Source organism: Paroedura picta, chromosome 5 (assembly GCF_049243985.1).
Source record: "Paroedura picta isolate Pp20150507F chromosome 5, Ppicta_v3.0, whole genome shotgun sequence".
Lineage (NCBI taxonomy): Eukaryota > Metazoa > Chordata > Lepidosauria > Squamata > Gekkonidae > Paroedura > Paroedura picta.
The window spans coordinates 53,409,757-53,436,013 of record NC_135373.1 but is presented as its reverse complement, the minus strand read 5'-3'; the positions used below and the strand labels follow the sequence as shown (position 1 = coordinate 53,436,013).

Below are 26,257 nucleotides of genomic sequence, written 5' to 3'. Positions count from 1 at the left end.
AGCCCCACCCCCTTTAAGGTACCATCTGCATTCAGCCAAAATGCAGGTGCTGAATGCAGCTGCTAGGGCCCTCACTGGTACACCTTGGGGGGCCCATAGACAGCTGGTGCTGGGGCAGCTACATTGGTTGCCAGTTCTGGCCCAGATCAAGTTCAAGGTCTTTTTTAACTTCTAATGCCATCTGTGAATTGGGCCATACCTACCTAAGGGACTGCTTGTGTCCTTATGGCCCCTGCAGGGCTCTTCACTCTGTGGGTACCAATCTGTTAGAGGTCCCTGGCCCCAGAGAAATATGCCTGGCCTTGACCCGGGCCAGGGTCTTTTTGGCCCTGACCCCAACCTGGTGGAATTCGCTCCCGGGAGGGCTGAGAGCCCTGACGGAACTATCAGTGTCCCACAGGGCCTGTAAAATGGAGCTCTTCCGCCAGGTTCTTGGTTGAAGCCAGGTTCTTAAGATCACTGGGCCCCTTCAGGCTACCCATGATCATCGTGTGTACCCCCTGGTGCTTGTCTGTAGAGGGGAGAAGGGAATTTCGCTATCTTGATGTTTTATTGGAGTGTTGGTTTTAGAGGAGGGTTTTTTAATTGGGGATACAACTTTCCTGTAACCCGTCTTGAGCTTTGGAATAAGGTGGGCTATAATTTGAATGATAATTAAAAAATAGTACTTACCCGTTTTTCATCACTTCCTTGCAGCCAGAACACTTGCTGAATACAACTGACAATGTCACCGTGCAGTGCCATGCACCGAGCGTCATAATTCGCACAGTTGCAGCAGAGGAAATCTCGCCCTCTGTAAGCCAGGAACTTACCGTTGATTCGGAAATTCAGCCAGTCGACCTGGTCGACCCTGCTACCTCCCTGGACGCGGAGGCTTTTCCCGATGACCTCCCCACACCCAAGCTGGCCGACGAAGTGCAGCCTGCATACAGCGAAGACAACCCCTCCAAATTTGTGGGCAGAAGTAGTGATGAACTCATAAACAGGGTCACGGCAAGAGCTGGTGAAGAGGTTTTGGGTGCAGATCTCAAGTGCGAAGAGGAAGCGTGTCAGTCCCATTTTGCCAGCACTTATGTCTCAGAGGTAGGGGACATCATTGTCTGATGGGGTAGGTAGGTCTGTTGCTGAGCATACACTAAATAGCAGCTGTTAATCCTGCTGCTTCAAGAAGCTGACCACTTGGTGCAAGGCATTTCTAGGCAGAGTTCAGATGTTCCACTTGTGGTTGAAAAACACGTGGCTCATTGAATGGGCTGGGAGCGGGAGCGGGAGCTGTAGCTGACTGCTGCTCCAAATATACAGCCTGTGGGGAAACTGGGCTTGTGTTTGTAGAGCGTGTGAACCTGCCCCAAGGAAATGTTTAGCTTAGGGGGACATTATAGGCATGTGCATAACTGGCGCTGCACTTCAGGCCTTTGTGCAAGCGTTAATTGTGCAGTGTCTCGCCTGAGAGGCTGCACCCTCGGCTTCCCTGCTGCTGCTTCAAATAAAGACCAGGGAGGAGCCAGCACTTGGCAGCAGGGCACTTCCTTTGCAAATGGTGTTTTGGGATAGGCTCAAGAGCTGTTTAAAATGAGAGGCCGTTGGCCTTGGGGCAGTCCATAAGCTGCTCTGAGCTCTTGGAAGGCAGAATGGGTAAGCAGAACTTTTCAAAGAAACGTAGCAAGTGGTCTATGCAAGCCCTAGCATCCATGGTCAAAACATCTTCGGCAAGAGTATCAAGACACACCCTGGAGTGCTTGTAAGACAAGTAGAAAGGTGCAGCTACCGATTAGTGGTTATCTTCATGCTGGGTCTACAAACCGTGGGCCTTGAGGGGAAACAGACTCAGCTTCATGGGTTGAATCTGGGGTGGTGAGGTGTTGGTGGGGGTGTATGTGCAAAGGATGCTTCATCTTTAGAGGAACTAGGGAAGAGGGGGAGCATGTTCATTTTTCCACAGTCCTATTTCATGAGCCTCGGCCAGCCATTATCTCTCAGCCCAACAGATTTCAGAGGGATTTTTTTTTTACAATGCAAAGCCCATCTCTGCTCATCTGGGTTGCCTGAAGAAAGGCAGATTTATCTGTGGAAATTAGCCACTAGCAGAGAAACACCATTAAGAACTGGCTGAAGTTACACGAGGCCTGGGGTTCTTCTCTTTGAGGCAGGATAGAAAAACCCATGAATATGGCAGATCTAATGCTTGTTTCTTGCATGCTAAGCCCTCCCATTTCCAAAGAAGCCATTTAGCATCTGCATTGCTGCTTTCAGGAATGCTTACAACTAATCGGAGAGGCCTACATCAGTAGAGTAATGCGCAGCTTCTGTCTATCCGCAGTGGTTCATCTAGAGTAAGCAGTTTAAACATAACTTGTTTGTTTACCACTATGGACTTTAAAAAAAAAACAGACTTCTGTTCGACATACTTCTGGAAAAAGCTGTTTGTCATACAGGCCTTGGGGTCTCCCGCCACGGAAGATCCAGTTGAGCAGCCCACCATGGATGAAACCGTCCTGATAGTCCCTTCTCCCCGTGGTTTTATCCAGACATCAGACGATATGGACAGTGAATCAGTCTTACCTCTAACAACACTAACAGGTATGGGGGCAAGACAGATTAGGCAGTGACTCGAGACTTTGGAGAGCTGCTGCTAGCCTGTGTAGACAACACTGACCTTGGATGGACCAAAGGTCTGGTGCAGTATAAGACAACTTCATGTGTACGTGTTCATTTGCAGAATTCTCATTTGGTCTGTGGACTTGACCATCTGATCAAGTGACCCAGATCAAACCTGTCAGGCTTGAGGTTTTTTTGTTTTGTTTTTAAATAGGGCTTGCTGATCCCGTTTTGGATTAGTCTTGCAGAAAAGATGAGGTGGGGCCATCTTTGTACAAGGCAGCTCAGAGGATCCATAGTTTTCTCATTACGTTTAGTAGCCTTGTCCAGCACAAACGGAGAAACAGCCCACCATATTAAATCGCCCCAGTGGAGTTCAAGTAGAGACAGTTATGAGGATTACCAAATGATTTCTGAATGCCATTTGTTCATTTCAGATCCTATACTACAACACCATGGCGACAACTCCCATATAATTGGCTCCTCCTTGGACAGTCCTGACTCTGAAGACTCAAAGGATGTGGAGGATCTTGTGAGCTGTCATTAAACATGTCCTGTGCCGTTGACACCTGTTTGTGGTATGACAGTGCTGTTTGTGACCCTCCAACCAGCTTTCCCAAAGAAAAGAAGCTTTTCTGCGAGATGGCATCTGCCTGCTTTTGCTGGCCACAGAAGCATACCGTTCACCAAGGGGTTAGATAATCAACGCTGTTCAACAGGCTGAACTGTTAACCTTACAGAGTTTGTCTTCTGCTAGGCTATATATTGTAACTGGAGCCAAATTTGGCCAAGATGGAAATGTGGATTGTTAGGCACGGGGGATGAGTGGGAATCACTGTGCAAAATGGACTTTGTGTATTTCAGGAAAAAGGAAAATCGTTGCAGTACAGTAACTCCGCTTAGCCAAGAAGGGTAGCATAGAGGGAGACTGTCTTTTCAAATCACAGTCTATTATGATGACTGATGTATTCAATAGTGTAGAGAACACAAGTCGCTCTTAAGAGGGCGATCTTGCCTGTTGAGGATACAGACCCAGAAAGAATCTGACAGAGTTTTCAGAAACTCCCCCTGCGCATTCACTACAATGCAAGTTTTAATGGAAAGAGAAATAGAGGATGGGCAACTCCTGTGGAATAAACTTGAAGGATTAAGTCTCAGCTCTTAATTCAGAATTATATTCCTGTTAGAGCATGAAAACCACCTCCACCATCGTACAGCAATGCTTTCTGGATCATACCTTTGTGGATTCTCAGGGGAATGAGTGGCAGGTTAACCAGCTGTTTATCTGTCCTTGAAGGCTCTCAAAAGAGACACTGAGCTGGCGGGGAAGGAGGTGAACTCCAAACACTACAACAAAGGGGATGTAAAAATATTTATTGCTGTAATTAGCTTCTTCAGAGGTTTGTCTTCTGACCATGGCTTTGTTAGTGTAAATGAAGTTATAGTTAAAGGGGTTGCGTGTTCAGTTGAATACAAGCACAACCCAGTTTGTCTTCTGTATCAGTAGACTGAACTTTTATTTATACTGTGGTACAAACTTTTCAGTGCTGCCTTTTTTTTTGTACAGTGTAATAAAAGATGAGGTTTTTTCCCCAACAGGAAAAAGCTTGTGCTGTTCTCAAAATGTGTGCCACTGGAAAGTTCATTAAGTGCACTAGCATCTCTCTTTTTTAAAAAAGAAAGAAGCAGATGTAGTTTCATATGGCAATAAGGAAGGGCCTTTAAATGTACATCTAGAAGAAAACTCAAGTATCCACTGGACTGCTGCCCACTGAAGCCTTTTCCTTTTGGAGTTCATCATCCACCTGAAGAGCACTTCCATCCAGGCAATCATGACGCCGTCCATACTGTGCCCTGTAACAGTCATTTACCCACTTCATGGAAGTAGAGGTTGGCACATATACATAACATGATAATAGAAAACAAGATATAGTAAATTAGATTCCTGAATTTAGGCTCCAGGTCTCCTTGTCGATACCAGTAGATCTGAAGAAAGAGCAGATGCAGCATTAGAGACAGGCTTATTCAGAGAGGGCCACTGTGGAAGAGCCCCGTGGTATGCCTCTACAACTAATACAGGAGCCCCTACCATCTGGCACCCACCCCTGTGCTCCTATTAGGTTCAAAGAGCTTGCAAGGTGGCCACCCCCTTCAGACACTGCACTCCCTTCCTTTCTGCTGGTTGAGTAGGAACTAGGCAGATACCAGAACTTTTGCACCCCCTTCTCCCCCCCCCCCCCAACACCCAAGTACTTTGGTCATCTTTCAGTTGTCCAATGATGGACCAGCCATCTGGATGAAAGGGTATAAAATACAAGTAAATGCTAGCTGGTGGAGCAGGCTGAACAGAAGCAGCCCCTATACTAACATGAATAGAGACACTTGGGTCATTTAATAGCCAACATGTACATTATCGCACACAAAATGCATGCTAGGTGTTTTTTTTAATTACTAAGCAAGCCTTAATTTCTTACACCTGAGTGAGGACTGACTGTTTTCATTAAGGATGGATCTCAACACCTGATCAACTGAATCAAAGCTGATTGGCATAACCACAGTTTTGTAAAATGGTCCTTTCGACTCAGAAGGAAAGCTCTGTCAGTAAGGAGGAGATGGCTGCCTATCACCATGTCCTTTGGCCATCTGTGCATGGTAGCTCATATTCTTAAAAGTAGATTTTTAAAGAACCATTTCCAAGCCAAGCAATATACCCAGAAATCTTATTGTCAGGCAGCTACCAATTCCAACAATAGTTTTAAATGCTGCATTAGAAACTGCAATCGGAATTCTCTCCCATTGTACTGAGCATTATTACCTCTCCACCAAGCTGTATAGTCAATAAGCACAGCCAGGGTTGCGATACTTACAAGAATGCCAGCTGAAATGGTACACAAGGAGATGCAGAAAGCAAAAAATATGTGCAGTGGTTTTGGAGGTAGTTGTGGAAAAACAAAAGCACTGATCAGAGTGACCTAGGAGAAAATGCAAAGGTGGGAGGCGTAAGTTTTACACCATCTCTCTCATTTCACAAAGGAAATCACCTTCCCCTATCCCTCATAATGGGGGCTTGATTCAGTATGCCTGAGCCTTGTGTCATCATCTTTTATACACTTATAGGCTTGCTTATAGGCAGCAGGTCCTAATTTCTTCCAGAAGATGAATTCTCTGTGCCCATATAAATAGGCGCACCCATGGAGCTGCCTTCTACTGAATCAGGCCATTGGCCCACCAAAGTCAGTACTGTCAGAGTGGCAGTGCCGCTCCAGGGTCTCAGGGGGAGGTCTTTCACGTCATCTACAATCTGAGTTTGAACCTGGGAAGCAGATGCCTTCCATTTTAGGTTATAAGTACACAGTTTTCCTTTTTTCACAAACTTGGAAGCAGATGACAAACAACGCAGCCTTCCAGCTGTCCACAAAAACTATTAAATCATCTATTCCCACCAACTGAATGGGAACAAGGAACCAGCATTTAACACACACCTGCTAAACTGGCTGAGGGAAATACCTCTGCTAATGAAACACCCTGCTGGATCCAGCTCAACTGTTACTAGGTTGACCAGGTTGGTTATTCGCCTGGGCTGTACCCAAAGAAACAAGTCTTCACATCAAAACATTTCGTTAGTGCAGCCACTCAGCCTTTTACCTTTGAGAAACCCCTGAAATATTCTTTAGGCTTCAAGAAACCCCAGTGGTGCAATCATGCAGAATATGGTTGGAAAGCACAGCTGTGTACACGCTCACCCAGGGCCTCTCCCTTTCCCGCCCCTCCCAGGCCCATCATTGGTCATTTGGGGAAGGGGGCAGGTCAACATGACCATATGAAGTCATTGTCACCCAATCAATGTTTAACAGATTTAATATATATAATTAATTAACTCCCACCTATTCAGGAAACCCTTTCAGGGCTCTCAAGAAACCTTGGTTGAGAAAGCTTGCCTTAGTGGAACAGAGGAATTATTTCACTGAACTGAGGCTCACTCATGAGGGATTCGGTGGCAGGAGACAAAAAATAATGCCAAGGCTGTTAACACCATTGGCCTTGGCCTTATTTTTTTAACTCCTGTGACTGATGCAGCCCTTTTATTTTCTTCTTGGACTCAGTGGACTCAGAGGACATGTTTCTTGGCCTCTCCAGCAGCAAGCTTAGGAAGACTTCTGCCAGTCAGAGTCACCACTACAGGCCTAGGCAGGTCCTGGTAGTTCCCTATGTCTGTAGGGCTAGCAGTAGATTGGAGGCCTGGCAAGAGAAACCACTATCAGTTAAGCCAAGGGTTGTGACCACTATCAGCTTCAATGACTTGGAGAAAATCAGACCAATTTACAGAGCAGCTATTTGCCATGGCAATGAAATGGAGCCTCCAGGACACTTCAGAAGGCCAGACGCTGGAGATAGGCCAAAGCTTTTCTGTTCAACATGCAACATCTTGGTGATGCATCCAGGATGGCTGTTCTTATGACCTATAGTGGCAAAGTCTTGGCCAACAGAGATGTAAACAAGATTTGTTAATGCTGATTACTTACTATAAGCAGCAAGGACGTTACACTGCCAACAGCTAAGTTGATAATTCTGTCCTGGAATACAAAAAGGAAAAATGTAGTGTGATTCTCAACCTTTGCATTCAACTATTTTTTCTATGAGGCACTTCATATGAAAAACACCAACACAAATAGGCCAACCTCTAGCGCCAGTTGTAACTGAAGGGGGGAACAAACAATTACAAATCCAGAGAATAATCAAGGTTAACACTCTTTGATGAAAAGCCACTTGAAAGCAAAGGTCTATTCACACCTGTGCATTTATTACTTTGTGTCCAAAACCAGGAAATAATTTGCATATCGAAGAGCCTCATCAATAATCATAGAGTTTTCTTATCACCTGAAGCCACTTCAACTACATTTTTTAAAGTGAAGGCAATTTATACACTCACAGGCCACATCTTGTTATTTAAACCCACCATATCCAGGAGGTAGTCAAGCTACCGATTGAGTACAACCCAAGCAGCCAGGTGAGACAATCTGCCAGGGCTTAGGGGACTGGATATGCCAAAAAAGCACAAGAATCAGTAGCCTGAACTAAACAGGATCTGGAGCACCATGAGAAAGTCCTGCTCCGGAATGGAGCATGAAGCAAGGAGAAGGACTGGAACAACTATGCCCTGAAGCATATGGTCTGGGAGCTGTGAGAGCAAGTGCAGCAACTGACACACCAGCTGAGCACCACCATGCCAGGACAGGTCACTCAATCTACACTGGGCTTGGCCTCCAACTATGGCGGCATGCCATCCCAGACGATGTCCGAAGGCTCCCCACCCCTCCCCTGTGGCATTTATTCCCACAACCTTACAGGATTCACCACCATATCATCAAAGGTATGAATGGTTTAAGGCTTGACACCTAGAGGCAGGAAAGGTCAATCATAACATTCAGAGCACAATAGGAGGCCAGATAGCCCCAAAGGCTTGAGAAACAGGGAGGCTGGATATGAGGGAAGAAGCCCTCCAACTGCCCCAAGAGGATCCTGGGACCCTGGTCAAGGCAAACATGACATAATGCATGAATAAGATCAGGCTGTGAGATGTTGTGCTCTCTCTTCTAGTGAAAGAAAAAGAACCCTGCATGAAGAGGGGAGAAGAAAGTCACCCTTCCTAGAAGCTATCTGTTGGAAAGAAAAAGTAAAGCAAGCAAAAATGGGCGAAGGGAGAAGGCCCAGCAGGAAACTCTAGACTCTCCCTTTGCCCATGCCACACAAGGCTCTAAGAACCAGTGGAAAAAGAGGGGACTGCATTAGACTAACAAAGGGGGTGAGGTTGGTGGTCCACCTCCAGCCTGGTTTCTCTACTGGCTTCACCTCAGCCTCCTCTCCACAGACCTGATGCAATTCAGAAAGCAAGCAGCACTTCAGTTTCACAACAGTGGAAATAGATAACTGAGGGGGCAATACCAGAAATAACAGTTGCTGTTTGAGAAACCAGGCCTCACTGGAAGGAGAGAAGGGGCACTCACAGACCTGAGAACACTATGTAAGACACTGAAGAGTTGCATGTAAACTTGATGATGGTTGCCAGAAAAGTGGTTTTATACAGACTCATCCTGCTAGTCAAGAGGTTGAGGGGCTCTCATTTTTTACAGTAGCCTGAGACTGCAAGGACTAGGGGCATCAAGTAGTTGACAGAATACAAAAAATAAAAAATAAAAAAAACCTGGATTTACCCTACCCAAGCTTTAAGAAGGACCTCCATGGTGATAGGGGGTACCCCAAGATAGACACTGAAACCACAAAGGCAAGATGGGGCCCATTTCCAAGAAGAAGATACATACCTTTTCCCTAGATGGGGACCATAGATATCCTGCCAAGACCGATGCCTAAAAGCAGCCCCCTTAAAGATTGCCCCTGCAAAGACTACCTGGGGTCAAGGGGGGTGATAGACTTCCAAGATCCAATTCCCACTCATTTATGGATTAGAGATGACTGTGTGGACATCCCTGACAGGCACCAGTCAAGAAGTTATAGAGGTGTGTGGAGAAAGAGTCCTTGGAAACCCTTTGAGGATGGGGATGGATCCCTTGGCCTTCCCTCTCAGAGTACATTGCCAACAAACATAGGAGACCTCATCCCAGGACACTGTCAGTTCAGACTTCCAAGTGGAATGCATTGGATTTTAATTAACATCTTTTAATGTTTTAATTACTGTTCTGTAAGCCACCTCAGCCAAGTTTCTGAAGAAGCGGCATAAAAATGTCCTGGTTTTTATTATTGTATACTGTAGGGAATTTCAACAGGTGGACCATCTTATTCCTTGAGTGCCAGGGAAGGCTTGGCAAAATCCCCACTGTTACACAATTTTCTACACTTCACCTAAAGATTATCCCTATCCTGCCTAGTCTTCCAAGAGTTTGGAGTGTCATTCCCATCTAAGAACAGGCTATGCTCAGACACCTTTATTTGAGAGATGGAAGGACCCACCTTCCGAGTATTCTTGGCCCACTGTCTTTAGAACTGCTCCAATCCATAGGAAATTCAGCACATGGAGAGCATGGCTAATGGGGGAACTGAGAGACAGCAACATTTTTTCAGCACAAAGAGCAAGTCTCAGCTAATTCTGCAATGTGTGAAATGATACAGAGTAGAAAACACTAATCAAGGTCCCCATTCCAAAACTTCATAAATACTTAGAGCAAGGTCTTGCAGGATCCCAAGATCAAGAGCCAACTGCTCCAGATAGCCCCAAAGTGATCACTGCCTGCTTTCTCTTACTGCCGTGTGATCATACGGTTTGCTGGCAGCTTAGCCCAGCAAGAGGTTAAAAATACACTGGCCCAGAGGAGATCAGGTCAGGAGGGGAGGGCCAAACACAGAAGGAGCCCAATGCCAAGCTGAAAAAGTTCTCCGGAAGAAGAATAGAAGGCAACCAGGAAGAGCCTGAGGCCAGTGTTTGCTGTAATGTTTTTCATGTTGTAGTGCTGGGAGGCCTCAGTTACCTCTTTCCATCCAGAGCCTAAATGCAATCATAAAGCACACCTTGCCCTCTACCCCTACCCCTCTTCCCTGATCCAGGGAAGAGCAGCAAGTTAGTATGGCAGCACTGCAAGCTCTGGTTCCCTGCAGTGAAGAGCACGAGCAGGATCCCCCCATCCTGTGCCCAGAGAAGCAAATTGTACATTTTTGTAATAGTCTTCATTTAGTCTGCTTTTCTCAATGAGACTCAAGGCAGACTACAATACATAGTATTTGCCTAAGTTGTATTGCTTCTGCTAATGACAACAAATGCTGAAGTCCCCATACTGCCACAGTCCCCAGTGTTATGTCCTGAATCTTCTTAGATTTAACCAGCGAAGGGGTCAGAAGAATCTGAATGCTATCTGCTTAAATCTTAGAAGTTTCAGGACATACAATGGAGGCTGCAGCAGTATGGGGACTTCAGCAAAAATGCATATTATACATGGTCCAACAAAAAAACCTTCTTCTATTAAAGATAACACAATGTAGAGCCAGCCCCCCTGAACCAACTTGATGCATACAAAGTTGTAGTTGTGTAAATTCAGTCTATCCTCCCCTCCTACTAAACACCAAGACCATTTCCACACAGAGGGGTAAAACGCGAGTGGCTTCCTGCTTGCAAACACAGGATGCAGCCCTCCTCACGGGGAGACCCCTCCCAGGTATTCCCTCTGCCCCCATCACAGCTTTTTGCCTCCTGACAAGGCTGCAAGGAAAAACAAGGCGAACCTCTCCCTCTGCTCCTTGGCTTGTCAATCACAGCAAGCCACCAATCACAGCATAGCAGTTCCCTTGTGGACTGAAACTTTCTCCACCCCTCCCCCAGCCCTGAAATAATTTTTTAAGGCATTTCCACGTTGCTATGCGGTAATGCCACAACACAGATGCATCTTTAATAAAATCAACATTGCCACATTGCTTATGGAGAAATGCCACAATACAGATTCCCCTGCCCCTTTTTGGAATTCTAATGTTCTTTTGCAGTTTATTTTTGTCTGGGTGGATTTCTGAACATTAACATTGTCCCTGGAGCACAAAAAGACATTTTGTGCTAATGATTGGCTTTAAAACAAGCTGCTCAGACTCCTGTATGATTGGGAGAAGGCAGCCTGCCCACCCCTCCTTCCCAGCGCATTCCCCACCTCCAGAAAACAGAAAAGGCGTTGTGTTTTGCCTGCCTGATCCCAAAAAGACAGTGGACACTTTAAAGATTTTATTTCACATTTGATAATGTGGGTTTGTGGTTGCAACACAGACCAGGTCATTAAAAAAAATTACTCAGAGCAGGAAATGGAGAGGGGCGGGTGGGTTCAAGGGTGGGACAAAGCAGCTGAGACTATCACACATTTCCCTTCCATACAGGCTTATCCCTGGTTGCTCACTAATGGGACGCACCATTTTGTGTCATAAATTCAGTTTTCTTTATTCCTGAAATTGCAATTTTAAAATGGCCAAATCACGACCCGGATACTGGACAGCCTCGGAATGTTGGCAACGTCATGTGGAGGGGGCTCTTTATGCCACCAACATGTGAAGGCTGTCCAGGAACATTTTCCTTGTGAGGAAATGGCCCAAGTGTTCCAGCAGTGCAATCCTATGGTGAGCTGCTTAACTCCATTTATACTGCAATTCTCTCCCCAGTGGGGGCCCAAAGTGGCTTAGGTTGTTCTCTGTCCCTCCATTTTATCCACACAACTTCCTTGTGAGCAGGGATGCCAACTCCATGTTGTGAAATTCCTGGAATTTAAGGGTAGGGCCTGGGCAACACAAAGTTTGGGGAGGGAAGGACCTTCAGCAGGATACAGTTCTGTAGAATCCATCCGCCAAAGGAGCTGCCTTCTTCAGAGGGAACGGATCTCTGTATTCTGGAGAGACATTTAATTCTTGGGGGCTGACAGCCCTAACCGGAAGGTAAGTTAGGCTGTGTGTGAAAGAGAAAGGAGAGACTAGCCCAAGATCACTATCAAGCTTCCAGGGCAGAACGGGGACTTGAACTTGGGCCTCTGAGATCCTAGTCCAGCCCTTTAAACTACATCATGCCTGCTTAGTAGAGAAAAACCACTGATATCCATTTTAAATACAGGTATCTATGGACTTAAGCTAGAGTAATTCTGCACAGGATGGCAGCGCAGGATTCCTGGGCCCCTTAGGCCAAACTTCCACTTATGGTCCACAACCAGGAAAGCCTTGTCATGAACATAACCTGGCAAAGACATTGCCTGTTGACTAATTAGGTCCTAAAAAGACAAAATACAAATCAGTATGCACCACAGTATATTTAAATCCAAACAAGACAAACTACATCTGCAAGCAATCGCCACAACACATGGTGCTGAACTTCACAAAACAAGTGTGTGGTGTTTTTTTCTGCTGCAAACTGGATGCCTTTATAGGCCAAAAACTTGTATTAATCCTTTAAACAAGACCGGGACTCTGCTGTAGTCACTAGATTGGGCTACTGCAGTGTAGTCAATCTGCAACTGCACTCATAGTCCATAGGCCATGAGTCAAAAAATGATAAATTGGTATCAGTTAAAGTTACAAAACTTTCTTTATATTTTTTCCTGAAAGTTGTATGTCTGTGCATCTTCTTTTGATGTGATAACCTGTTCTGTCTGATTGCATATGCTTTTTTTGATGGCATCAAGATGACCCAAATCAACATTTCCAACTTTTTCTAAAATCTCAACTCATCAGGTTCGTGGTATAACAATGGAAGATGCCTAAGAACATGAGCAGGTCATGAGAGAAAATAGTTTATGCAACAAGTGATGAGGTCACCAGAAACTGCTGGGAAATAATACATGAGCTGAGCTCTACACAAGATGATCAGGGCCCTAATGGAACTAAAATTCCTAATGGAACTAAAAATTCCAGCTACCTGGTGGAATGAGCTCCCGGGGGAGCTGCAGGCCCTGCGGGATTTACCAGCTTTCTGCAGGGCCTGCAAGATGGAGCTCTTCCTCCAGGTTTTTGGTTGAGGCCGGGGTCAGTGAATGAGAGCCAACATCCCCTCCCCCCCCCCCCCCGGGTCTAACAGGTTATATCTTCTCCCCATCCTACATGCCGCTCTGATAGCAGGGGGTGGGAATAATGGGTGTTTTTTCCGCCATGTTGAGATTGTTTAAAGTCTTTTAATGGGGACAAAGAATATTGTTACCTGCCACGAGCCTACAGGGAGTGGCGGGAAATAAATATTATAATACTACTACTACTAATAAAAACAATTATGCAGGGCCTGCAAAAGGGAGCTTCTCCACCAGGCATTTAAGTTGTGGTCACCCAAAAGTAAACACCTACTGGGCCCCCAAACCTCTCCCCCTTGAACCCATGTGACAGATATGACCAACCATGGGCCTGTTAGATTGTTCACTGTTAGAATGTTATTCTGTTACGTTCTATGTGAACCATCTTGAGCCGTAGGAGAGGGCAGTATACAAATGTAATAAATAAGTAAATAAATAAACCTAACGCTAAGATGATGCTGCATACACTACATGCAGCAGGGGAAGGGGATACAAAATCTACTGCTGCTGTTTCAGAAGATACAGATGTACTTATACTGTGTCATGGATTTGCAAGGGAAATACCAAGCCCCATGTTTTTCTCTCCCTCCCATCTAAAACTGGCACACTGCACCAACCTTTACTGCAGACTCTAAGCAGGACAGGTATGTTCCACATATTTTTGATAAGGTAAAGGTATCCTCTGTGCAAGCACTGGATCATGCCTGACCCTTGGGGTTACGCCCTCTAGTGTTTTCATAGCAGACTCAATACGGGGTGGTTTGCCTGTGCCTTCCCCAGTCACTACCGTTTACCCCCCAGCAAGCTGGGTACTCATTTTACCAACCTCAGAAGGATGGAAGGCTAATCAACCTTGAGCTGGCTGCTGGGATTGAACTCCTAGCCTCATGGGCAGAGCTTTCGGACTGCATGTCTGCTGCCTTACCACTCTGCGCCACAAGAGGCTCATATTTTTGATAGATCTGTCTATAACCTTATGCGAACTAACTAACTAACACTTGCTTGTCTCTCAGGTGGATAAATATGCAGACAATGCCCATAGGGAGACTCCGCAGTAATCAAATTACAGTCAGACTTGCTGGACCAGTTTAACAGTGAAATACTAAGGAAGTTTTCCTAAGAGTAAGCTCCATTGAATAATCCTGAGTAGGAACTGAGTTCACCTGTTTAAAATGACACTGTAAGTTACAGAAGTTCCTCCAACCACCTCTCAAAGGATTTTTTCCCCACTACAGTGATTGTGGGATATTTGATGGTATCAGAGATACCCTATCTCAGAACAGATCATTCTGTTTCCAAAAGGCAATTGTTTACTGCCTCTGCAAGGAGTTTTTGCCATCTTATCCACCCCTAATCTAATTAGCATTGTTGACAAAGAAACTAAGAGGTTCTATGTAAATTAGGCCACAATATATTTTGTTCGGATTCATGGCCAAAAACGTAGGTGCCCAACAGGTTTGTATGCCTTCAGGGTTTTGTATTTTACTGTTCATATCTTCTGATTCTTGCTACCATAAAACCAAGTCCTTACCTCTTTTCACAGTTTCTAATAACTGGATTAAGGCAAAGACGAAACGTTTTATAGCATGGAAAGAAATATGACTAAAAGCTAACTCTTGGGGGAAAAGCCCAGGTATGTGAAAATGAAATTTGCCGATTCAACGCAAAACAATAAATCAGAACTCAGGGATTAATTTACAAGTATGCTCCGGGGGCTGTGCAGTTCTCAGAAAAACCATGCTCAAGCTACATTACCTCTTCTAGGCTCCAGTGTATTTTCCTTAAGGTACATTATTTTAATGCAATATAAATGTTACACTATACCTTTTCACACTTGTAATATCTATTCCACCCCTAACAATGAGGATGGGGAGAAACTTTTTCTGAAGCTAGTCCAGTCCCCACTCATGATCTGCACCTGAGCTTACCAGGTTTCTTGAGTATCACAAAATATACTAGTGACTGATTGCCACATGTAATAATCTACATGCAAGTGACACAATATTTCCTACAAAGAAGTTCTCCCCAAGGGAAAAAAGGAACATCTAAAAACGGCTGCTTATCTCTGATTTCATGTCAGGGAATACCATGACCCCCCCCCCCCCAGATGGCAACCTTATATGCACCGTGGGAAAAACCTCAATTCACCCTGACCTCAGACTAGCACTTAGCCTGCATTTGGCACCCCCATTTACAGATTTTTGGAATTTCACACATTCTGCTGAGAGTCATTACGAATTCAGAGTTTAAGAGACATATATCAATGTGTTAGCTGCTAAAATAAACCAGAACATTTCAGTCAGTTGGCAAAAGGAAAAAAAAGACATATGATAAGGAGCCCCAATGGATATGTTTTTTTCAAAAGTGGGCTTATACTGTGACATAAATCCATGGTAAAAAAGAAATAAATTACTGGTGATTGTGGGGAGCAGAAAAATGGCCCAGAGGGAAAGGCTTTGGCATCCTTCCCATGCACTCAAAGTTGCACCCTTCCAAAGCAGCATTTTATCTCGACAAAACAACCACAGACTTCCTTAAGTGATCTAACATTTAATGTGCAATTTTCCCTGAGGGAGAATTACATTCAATGCTCCTTGTTTTGCTATGTTTTAAAGATCTTTATAAGCAGAAAACTGGAATATAAGAGACAGAGGTCTGAGAGCAGCCATCTCTTCATGGGATGGTCTTCCGCTGGCAAGAAGGACCTTAAAGCCACTTAAAGCCCCCCTCCATTTAACTGATACAGCCATTGCCACCACATCCATTCCAATGCAGGAGCAAACCTGACCAGCAAACCATACCAAGGATGTTATATTCTCTATATTTTCCAGAAAGCATAGGGGGAAAGCTCTTCAGAATGTCATCTTGCTTCTTTCAACAAATTTCTCCATTCTGCCTAAAAACATAATTTAAAGAACTTATTTGGAAAGCATCTAATGACATCTCAAATGTTAGTTCTCTAACTTACAGTAGTAAATGGGAAATCGGGCAGGGGATAAAACTCAGTGTTGTCTCCATATCTGGCACAGGAATGGCGGAGGAGGGCTTCTTACTGACTGGAGAATCACAGACTGATTTGTGGAGATCATTTACTGTTTAATGACATTTGATGTTATGTTAAAGTCAAATTAAAAAATTCTAAGTCTCTGAGTACGTACAGGTTTAATTCCTCAGAATAAGTAAGCATAGTGTACTGATAAAGATCATAGAACTGGGATTTTTTCGGCACAGACCATCCAGGGCTATGAATATCCTTTATTATCCTTTAATATCCAGCAATCCCACAAGAGAGAGATAAAAGCTCTACAGTTGGTGCAAACAGCAGAACTGGTTTGCAGTCTTCCCTTGCTACAGTCCCTTCCTCCCTTCCCCCTCTAAATTTAAGCTCCTCAAGGCTGGAAGCACATATTTTGCTTATACGACTACAGAAAATGAGGTCATTTTAACCAAAGAAATAAATGTACCTTACATGAAGAACTATGAACTAGGACTGCGTAAAGACAGGCTGTTATATTTATTACATTTTAATGCTTATCAAACAGTGCTTCAGGCTGTGGGGATGTTTTGCCTGACTGGTAACTATGCTCTGGTATGGGTGGCCAGCCCAACACCAGTCTCCTCGAAGGGTTGTCAGCCTGCTGCCTGGCTGACAGGGGACAAGGGAAAAACTTACAACAGACTAGGACTAGGGGGGGGGGGGGGCGCAAGTGGCTTAGGGCTGCCACTTGTAGAAGTGGTTTCTCTCACAAGGTAACAGGGAGTCCAAAGTCTGCAATGTGCAGCCTGCAATGCCCTCTGACTCCTAAACTAAGATGATAAGAGGGGTGGCGGCAGAATGCTCTAAGACAGGGAGAAATCCTCCAGGTTACACAGTGGCTGCTGAAAATGATCTTCACACACACTGTCCCCTCCTGTTGGCAATGAATCAGATGATGAAGAAGTGGGACATCAAATACCACTTGAACAACTTTCCTTTCATTCTGAATACAATCATCAACATCATATATGCTGCTAGCAAACTAGGCCAAATCTGAGGAAACTTCAATCTAGTGGACTGGATCTGTCAACAAAGCTGAAAATGACCCAGATTTGCAGAAAAATCTGAAACCTAAATATATATAGGAGGGGTTAAAGACCCTCCCCCCCCAAAAAAAAAAATGATAGTGGTAGTAGCTAGGCAACAAGAGCATTTTTGGCTTGGTTTTTGTCAGTTACAGGGGTAGGGCCCTTTTCAGTACTGTTTTGCTCAAATAACCCATCTGGCATGGAACGTCACTAGCTGACATTGCACCTTACTCTGCAGGACTGTTGTGATAAAAAGGATGAGATCGGTGTAAGCTGCTTTGGTCCCCATTGTGGAGGGAGGTGGGGTATAAATGAAGTAAACAAATCCTTATCCATTGTTCCTCCTCTTAATATTTGTGAAATAGCCTGGGGGGTGGAATGGTCCAGGGTGTCTGAGTTGGAGTAGGGCCAATCAGGGTGCGACCAGCAAAGCTGGCTGCACCTATTGGCCCTGCACCTACAGCTCCCGCCCTCCTTCCCTGGACACTAGCCACTTTGCTCTCAGATGCTGCAGGAGCCAGTGCCTGAGAGAGCCAAAGAGACCCAGCGAGCTCTGCCAAACCGCAAACCAGCTCTGATTACTTGTTATGGCTCCTGCTGCGAGGGAGAGAGAGACAGAGAGAACCACCCAAACAAGCCCTCATTCCCTGCTACAAACAGCCTTGATTACCTCCTATGGGAAAGAGAGATCTGCGCCTGCCAGTGTCCCCTGGGTCCTAGCGCTCATTGCATTCCTGTTTGCAATGGGCTTTCTTGCTAGTAATAAGATTTAGGCAATAACAAACAAGCTGGTGAACAGATGAGAGAGAATTAGGCAGGGAAAGGGGAGAGGATATGGCAGTTGTCAGCATAAAGGAAAGGGGAAATAACCTGAGAAGGGGAATGCAGGGGAATGTGGTGTGACTCTCCACAAGTCCTGGAGGCTTTCCTACTATGCAAGTGGCAGTAGACTCCAGGAGCAGCTTGATGCCCAGTTACTGCTGCAGTGGACACTGGAAGACACTTTACTCTGCTCTGGTTTGGCCTCACTTGGAGTACTGTGTTCAGTTTTCGGCACCCCAGTTGAAGAGGGATGTTGACAAACTGGAACGTGTCCAGAGGAGGACAACAAAGATGGTGAAGGGTTTGGAGACCAAGACATATGAAGAAATGTTGGGGGAGCTTGGTCTGTTTAGTCTGGAGAGGAGACGACTGAGAGGGGATCTGATAACCATCCTCAAGTATTTAAAAGGGTGCCATATGGAGGATGGAGCAGAATTGTTCTCTCTTGCCCCAGAGGGACAGACCAGAACAAAAGGGATGAAATTAATTCAAAAGAAATTCCATCTAAACATCCAGAAGAAGTTCCTGACAGTTAGAGCGGTTTCTCAGTGGAACAGGCTTTCTCGGGAGGTGGTGGGTTCTTCATCTTTGGAAATTTTTAAACAGAAGCTAGATAGCCATCTGACAGAGAGGCTGATTCTGTGAAGGCAAAAGGGTGGCAGGTTACAGTAGATGAGCGATTGGGATGTGAGTGTCCTGCATAGTGCAGGGGGTTGGATTAGATGACCTATGAGGTCCCTTCAACTCTATGATTCTATGATTCTGGGCCCAGCCACGGTGGTAGAGCACTCTGAGAGCCACTCCCTGATGGTTAAGGGAGGACATGTTGGGGCCATATATGGACTCATACCAATCATTGGGTTGATGCCTGATACCACCTGATTTGCATGACTCACCTAGGCTTATAGCTACTTACTACTGTTCAACAGCAGCCAACCTATGAAAGCCAGTGTTGTGTGGTATGTAGGGCTTCAGAGCAAAGTCTGGGGAACCCGGCTGTGGAGGTTTACTAGGTGGACCAGTCATATACTTTCAACCTAACATATTTCATAGGATTTTTGTGAGGATCTAAGCTACTTTGGCCCCCACTGAGGAGAAAGATGGGGCATGAATAATAAATATAGCTGAAGATGGAAGGCAGATAAAAGGTAGGGTTGGCGAATGCTGAGAAGAAAAGAATGACACAGGAAAAGGAGAGTGGCTTTGGGGATTGCCAGGAGGAAGGAAAGAAGAAATAGTGTGAGAAAACAGGAGGAAGTAACTGGGCATGACCATGTGGCTGGCATCACAAAAATGGCACAAAGTTTTTCTAGATAGAGGGGAGGGGGAGCTAAAAACAGAGAGGCAGATAAATGTTGGTTAGCTGGTGGATGGGAAAGGGAAAATAAAGCAGAAAAGGGGCTCCCTCGAAAGAAACAGGAAATAAGATACCTCCAGCAAGTCCTCATGGGTTCCCACTTGAACACACATGTAAACACATTAGGCTGCCTTACACTGACTATCAAGATCAAGAGAAGAATGGTTTGCCCTCCAGGACCTTAAACCGCTCTGCTGACCTGAAAGACAGAGCTGTTCCACCAGGTCTATGGTTAAGGCCTGAAAATAACATACCTGCCTAAAACCCACGCAATCAATTAAACCCGCCAAGAACTGATCAGCCCCCCACAGCAGAATCTTAATTCTGGGAAGAGACAGCTTTTAAGTTATTTTAAACCTTAAATTATATTTTTACTTTAATATTTAATGTTTATCTGTATTTTCACATTGTTTTCAAATTTGATGTGATCCGCCGTGAGCCACCAGGGAAGGGCAGAATACAAGTCCAAATATAAATTAAATAAACACTGTCTACTCAGAATGCGAGTCCCTTGCAGTCCAAGGGACTCGCAAGAGTCTTCTCCAGAATACTGGTGCTGGAGAAGACTCTTGCGAGTCCCTTGGATTGCAAGGCAAACAAACCAGTCAGTCCTAGAGGAGATCAGCTCTGCCTGCTCCTTAGAAGGCCACATCCTGAAGATGAAATTCAAATACTTTGGCCACCTCATGAGAAGGAAGGACGCCCTGGAGAAGAGCCTAATGCTGGGAGCGATTGAGGGTAAAAGAAGAAGGGTACGACAGAGAATGTGGTGGCTGGATGGAGTCACTGAAGCAGTAGGTGCAAACTTAAATGGACTCCGGGGAATGGCAGAGGATAGGAAGGCCTGGAGGATCATTTTCCATCAGGTTGCAATGGGTCGGACATGACCGCACCTAACAACAACTCAGACTGCCTGTCCACCTTGTGATTCAACAGCTCCTACAACCCAACTCTCTTTTAGATGCCAAGGTAAATGTTTCTTTTCACCCAAACTTCCAGTTTGGGTGCTTATTCTTTCAGCACCACGTTTATACCCTGGGAATGGTTTTATGAGATTCCTTTCAAACCACTCCATTGTTTTATGGTGATTTTGTAGACTGGATGAATTTGATCATTGCCATGGCATTTGAAATTTTATTGTTGGAAGTGAAGTACTTTGCACTCTCTCTTAGGGTCAGAGTCTAGAGGGTTACTACAGAGAATCAGCATGATAGATAATAAAACCAGAGTCCAGTAGCACCTTTAAGACCAACAAAGATTTATTTAGGGCATGAGCTTTCAAGTGCAAGCACTCTTCATCAGTCTGGAAGCCGGTTTGGTGTAGTGGTTAGGGGTGTGGACTTCTAATCTGGCCTGCCGGGTTCTATTCTGTGCTCCCACACATGCAGCCAGCTGGGTGACCTTGGGCTCACCACAGCACTGATAAAACTGTTCTGAATGAGCAGTAATATCAGGGCTCTCTCAGCCTCACCCACCTCACAGGGTGTCTGTTGTGGGGAGAGGAAAGGAAAGGCCGCTTTGAGACTCCTTCAGGTAGAGAAAACGGCATATAAGAACCAACTCCTCTTCTTCTTTTTCTTCTTCTACTTCAAATAACTAGCCGTGTTCGTCTGAAGCAGCAAAATAAGCAAAAGTTTTTCTTATATATTCCTACTGTTATGATGGTCAGTTCTTAGTCTGACGAAGAGTGCTTGCACTCGAAAGCTCATGCCTTGAATAAATCTTTGTTGGTCTTAAAGGTGCTACTGGATTCTGATTTCATTGTTCTTCTACTTCAGACCAACACAGCTACCCATTTGAATCTATCACTCTATCTATCCTCTTTTAGCTATTTACTTTAGAATGCTCTCTCTTCTCTAGCTTGCCTAGAATGGAGTTCCTCACAATGAAGGACTAAAGCGCAAAAGGCTTTGTGTGAACTTTATTTTGTTAAGCAGCTTTCTGTATCTCTATCCATCCTCATTTAGCTAGTTAGTTTAGAATGTTCTCTCTTCAACAAATGGTAAATGTAGCCAGTACTTAACAGAAAACCACAATCTAATACAGCTTATATGCTACCTTAAGCATAGGTACCTTAGTTCAAGCTAGATGTTGTCTTCTTCCTTCTACAGCTACAGCTTACAGAGAGCTCTTTTCTCAATAAAATTTTCAGACTTTCCTCTCAGGCTTTGGTACAGTTTCTGCCTTATCTCCTTTTTATCTTTTTTTATTTTTTTACTTCCAGCAAGCTAGGATAATAAGCTACTTTTAAAAACCTAGTATGTGGGCATATAGGTCATAGTGGTTTAAGAGACAAGTGAAATGATAAACCACAAGGGAAGAGTCAGGTCAAAAGGACAACTGAAGGCATGCAACAGCTGAGAAGCAATGAACTCCCTTGCGTGCTCCTCTCATGAAGATCCTTCTAGGAGCACCTTGGATTTAAGAGCTGTTATGTGTCTTCTGTCAGGAAAACTGAAAAAAAATACATCAAGAAAAAAACAGTTTTCCTCCTTGAATTTTACTTTTTTCCCCTTGGGCCTTTACACCTGCAATTTTGCCACAGTTTTGTTCTGTGATTTATTGCTAAAATTTTATTTACAATCTCATTAATTTTGTTGGCCAGTTTCTACAAGCCCCTTTGTAAATGATTTTTTATCATAACATGGCATGTAAACTTTTTTTAAAAAGGTAAAATGTGCAGGGTCTGTTTCAACAGTCATCTGCCTTGGGTTTAAGAGGTAGAAAGGCAGGGTAGTAATTTAAAACAACAATACCTATATAAGTATTGATAATAGACAAAGCCAACTGTAACTTACTACAAGCAACAGATAACCTAATGCTGTGCTCTGAACACAGCACTGGGCCCCAATTTTAATTCTGGACACAATCCAGTTCTCTCTGACTCAAGCATTTCCCCAAAGCTTTGCCTACCTTCCAACACCAAGAGGACTGGAGCTACATGCTAACGTCGCTGCAGAAAATATCACCGACCCTTATAAAAGACAAAGAGTCAAATGGCCTAACTCTGCTCGTCCCCTTAGGGGAAAAAAAATCCCTGAGCTAACTTGGTCTTCATAGAAAGAATGAACAATTAAACTGAAGACCACGTTTTGCAATTCTAAAATAAATCAACCAATCACAAGTTCCAGCACTGCACTACCAATATTCAATAAGGCATTCATATACAAGCACTGTCTAGTAGTGGCTAAGAGAAATTAACATTTCTAATAACATAGCCTTGACTCACGAGCCCAAAGTGCTGAAAAGTCTGACTTCTCCCAGAAAAGGGCCCTTGAAATAATCCCCCTAAACATCAGGGAATTCCAAGGTAAGCCTGCCACAGCAAATGTTTTGCCAGCCCTCCATTAGACAAAGTTCTCTTTTATCGGAAAAGCTCACAAGCAAGTAAGAGTTTAAATACAACTGGCTAAAAGGGGATCACTGCACAGGGTTAGCATATGCCGTCCAACTGCACTGTGCCCATGAAAGGAAGGAAGACCCTTGCACATACCACTAACCTCCAGTGGGATGGACATGAAACACCACTGGGGGGGAAATTACCAGCAATCTTGCCTTTCTTCACATGAAAGCTTCCAATCAAATATGCAGTTGCTTGGGGCAGCCGTTTTGTTTTGTTTTTTTAAGATGCAGAACTGCAGAGGATGCTGGGGTGCTCCTTTTCAGCCACACACATGCTTGACACTGCAACACTGGAGGAGACCTCAGAGCATGTCTTCGGACTCCCACAGAGCAATGGCGGGGAGAGGCGCACTGCTTATGGGTAGCCCTACAAACCAACCCCATTTCAGGAGGGCAAAAAGGTATGCTATGCAAACAAGCCAGGAAGGATGTTGCTTTACCCGTGGTGAAGTCTCTCCGAAAAGAGGCCTGTTATCCACCCCTCTGGTCCCATAGGTCCGGGTGGTAAAGTCCTCCATCACTTCCCCAATTCTTCTCGAGCTTTGTTTGGGCTGCTCACTTCTTCATAGAAGAGTCCTCTCAAAACAGGGCCATCCCTTGTCTCAGAGAGGCCTGGAGCCCACAGCACATGGCAGAGGACACATCAGGCAGAGGCTCCTACGATGCCCGGCTACACACGAGTCACAGCGGAGATCCGGGTGTCCAGGCCTTCCATCAACACCTCTGCTTTCTTCCTCATCCTTGGAAGCTAAGAAGAGAAACAGAAAAGAAACAGAATGTTTGCTGTGGGTTTCAATTTCGAAATCTCTTCATCTGGGGCCCTGACAAACATAGTTTGTTACAATATTATACCGAACAAGAATCTGGCTCCCTTTCTTCTCCCCTCACCCCCTGCCTCGTTTTTTTCTTCCTTTGCCTGTTGACAGATTCAGCTAGCATTGCCTGGCGAAAGGGAAAAGCCAAGTGAAATGGTGAGACAACTCACTCCTGTGCAGATTTCCGCCCTGCTGGTGGGGCCAAGACTTGCCCTGGCAAGTCTTCCGGGACTGACGGCGGGGGGGGGGGGGGGATTCTGTCCGAGTAACCGTGGGGGAGAAGAGGATGGACCGCCGGGCTATGTTTGCCCGAGAGAGACCAGGCACCCTGCCAATGCAGCATGCGGGAGGTCGAGCCGCCTTCTCTCCTCAGCCCAGAGCGGGCGGGAATGACGAGGAGCCTTCAATCCGGAGGGGAAGGCCGGCTGCTCGCTTGAGGCGATTACACCCCCCCCTCCACTTCCCCGGCGACAATCTCTCCACACGGCGGCAGCCTCAGCTCTCGAGAGCGGCTCGGCGGTTTTAAGTCAACTTTCGCCCACCTTCCTGCCAAGGCTCTGAAGGAACTCCTGCTTCCCCACCCACCCACCCACCCACCGCGCGCCGCAACCAAAGCGGCCGCTGGGTCGAGAGGAACCCTCCTCTGCCCGGAGCGGCTGTGGTGGAGGCGGACAGCACACGCACAGGGGCCGCCGCAGCCCCCGCAGGTGTTCCTCCCCTTCGGAGGCGCCTCGCAGCACGACATTGGCCGGCCGAGCGCGGGCCGCGCCGAAGTTCCGCCGCCCGCTTCCCTTCACCTACTCGGCGCCGCCCGCGACCTCCCCTCAGCCGATCGCCGCCGCCTCCGCCAATCTCCCCTCTCGCGCCGCCGGCTAATCCCCCTCCCCCTGCGCCCGGCCGGCCTTCCCCCCGCCGCCGCTCATTGGCCGCCGGCTCCAGTCGCCGCCCGGAGAAGCGCTGCACCTTGCCCGCCAGTCGCCGCCGGGGCGTCGGCAGCAGGGCCTCTGGCTCCCGGGCGGCGGCGAGGGTCGCTGGTGGTGTCCCTCCCCGGGCCGGAGGCCGCCGCGGAGCACCGGCGTGGCCGGGAGCAGCGCCGCCCTTCTTTCCCGGCAGGGCAGGGCTGAAGGCGCCTCTCTCCCGGCCCGCCCTCGCGACAAGGGGCTCCGGCTCGGGCCCCCCGCGAAGGGAAGAAAAGGCAGCGGCCGCCTCCCGGGCCCGCACCACTGCAGTGCTCGGCTGGCCTCCAGCTGGCGGGGCGGAGACGGCTGCCTCCCGCCGGCCTGGTGCCAAGACGGGGTGGGGAGCAGGGCCGCCGCCTCCTCCTGCATCACCGGGACACGAAGCCTGAGAGGTCAGGAAGGGAAAGCTCAGCTTGGTGCACCCTGCTGGGACTTTGCCTTCCCAGCCACTCAGCCCCTCAATTGATGGAGGCCCAGGTCATGTTGCCCACCTGGCATTTTGCCATCTCCACTTGGTGTGACAGTTTGCCCTGTCTATGGATGTCCAGCCTAGCCACCGTGGTCCATGCAGTGATCAAGTCCAGAATAGGTTATTGCAACTTGCTCTATGCAAGGCTACCCTCAAAGCTGATCCAGGAACTCTTAACTGGTCCAAAATATGGCTTTGCGAGGCTTTGCAGGGACCCAGTTCATGTCAGCCTGCCCAGCCCCGTGCCAAAATGGTCAATTATGGGCTGGAGGGGATGGGAAGGGGAGGGGAGGGGCTCTGACCATACAAATATTTACTGACCAAGGCTTGTCACATGTGGTAGCAATAAGTTTTGCATTTTAACTGTTTTGGTGGGTTGGGTGGCAGGGGATGACAGAGAGGCATAGGCCTATACTAGTAGAGTAGCCAGCTGGGCTGTTTCTGATATGGGGGGTGGGGTTGGAGTGGCGTAGACCTACTTCGGCCTTGTTCCTGGCATTGGGGTGGGAATGGAGGTGACAGAGCAGCATGAGCCCATGCCAATCTTGTTTCTGGCATTGGAGGGTGTAGGCGATGGAGTGGCATAGGCCTGCTCTGGCCCTGTGTCTGCAGACTCCCTGATGAAAAAGAGCAAATGGGCAGCTACAGTAGGGTTGTACGCTTTAGCTGCCGAAGTGGCTGTTCGAGCCTGTAGTGGACAGTGCCCTGGCGCGGGGAGGAGGGGCAGTACTGGTAGAGGTGCACAACCCAGCGCCCGCATGTAGGCGCAGAGCTCTGCACCTTTATGCATGCGTCAACTGGCGCATCAGTGTCACCCCCCCTCCTGTGCAGCAGTGGCTGCTTTGGGCTAGAACGCATGCTTCGGCCGCTGAAGCACACAATTCTAGTAGCCAGCCCAGAGGGCGGGTGTGGTTCTGTTCACAAATCAGCTGAAAATATTTCTGTGCTGCCATTTCTTGTGCTCTGGGAGTGGCCTGATGATGTCCCATTTGGTAGCCACTTTGTACATGTGTACTATATCTTCAGGGGGGAAAATCAGAGTTCTGGTCTGCTTTCTTGCTCTTTTTGGTTCCTAAAGTTTCAAAATTAAAGGAAAGCTTGATGAATGGGACTGATTAAACCTACAGCTCATTCTATACACTCCTATGCAGAGTTATTCCACCAAAGCCCATTGAATTAATATATTGTAGAGCGGTGCAATCCTTAGCAAAAGGTCAAACTTTATTTGGCTTTGGAATGAACCT

At 46.4% G+C, this 26,257-nt stretch overlaps 2 protein-coding genes across 13 annotated transcripts in view; one reads left to right on the top strand and one right to left on the bottom strand.

Moving 5' to 3' along the window:
* The window catches only part of DMTF1 (cyclin D binding myb like transcription factor 1), a 33,477-nt gene extending 29,255 nt beyond the window's left edge, over positions 1–4,222 (top strand). For 5 of the 6 annotated variants that reach the window (XM_077338010.1, XM_077338007.1, XM_077338009.1 and 2 more), the window contains 3 exons: positions 697–1,083; positions 2,436–2,580; positions 3,036–4,222. In XM_077338010.1, coding sequence (XP_077194125.1) covers positions 697–1,083; positions 2,436–2,580; positions 3,036–3,145 — 642 coding nt within the window. In that variant the 3' untranslated portion in view covers positions 3,146–4,222. The remainder of the gene's footprint in view (positions 1–696; positions 1,084–2,435; positions 2,581–3,035) is intronic. The other variant, XM_077338008.1, reaches the window with a different exon arrangement.
* On the bottom strand, positions 4,086–24,920 carry TMEM243 (transmembrane protein 243). 7 transcript variants are annotated; one of them, XM_077338013.1, is made up of 5 exons: positions 24,549–24,920; positions 23,211–23,518; positions 7,122–7,172; positions 5,466–5,570; positions 4,086–4,472 (listed from the first exon to the last, which is right to left on the bottom strand). In XM_077338013.1, the coding sequence occupies exons 2-5, from the start codon at positions 23,286–23,288 to the stop codon at positions 4,344–4,346; spliced, it is 363 nt and encodes a 120-aa protein (XP_077194128.1). In that variant the 5' UTR covers positions 23,289–23,518; positions 24,549–24,920; the 3' UTR covers positions 4,086–4,343. The 7 variants fall into 7 exon arrangements, with proteins under 7 accessions (XP_077194128.1, XP_077194135.1, XP_077194130.1 ...); XM_077338020.1 differs by having other exon boundaries at positions 4,086–4,584; positions 24,549–24,898; XM_077338015.1 differs by lacking the exon at positions 24,549–24,920 and adding an exon at positions 24,387–24,452.
* Between the last annotated feature and the right edge of the window lie 1,337 nt (positions 24,921–26,257).

Excerpts from the sequence above, each read along its gene's own strand:
- TMEM243 (XM_077338013.1), bottom strand. The coding sequence starts at position 23,288 with ATGGAGGACTTTACCACCCGGACCTATGGGACCAGAGGGGTGGATAAC. Across the intron at positions 7,173-23,210 it reads TCGGAGAGACTTCACCACGG|GACAGAATTATCAACTTAGC; the intron begins GTAAAGCAACAT and ends TTTGTATTCCAG. Across the intron at positions 5,571-7,121 it reads TAACGTCCTTGCTGCTTATA|GTCACTCTGATCAGTGCTTT; the intron begins GTAAGTAATCAG and ends ATTTTCTCCTAG.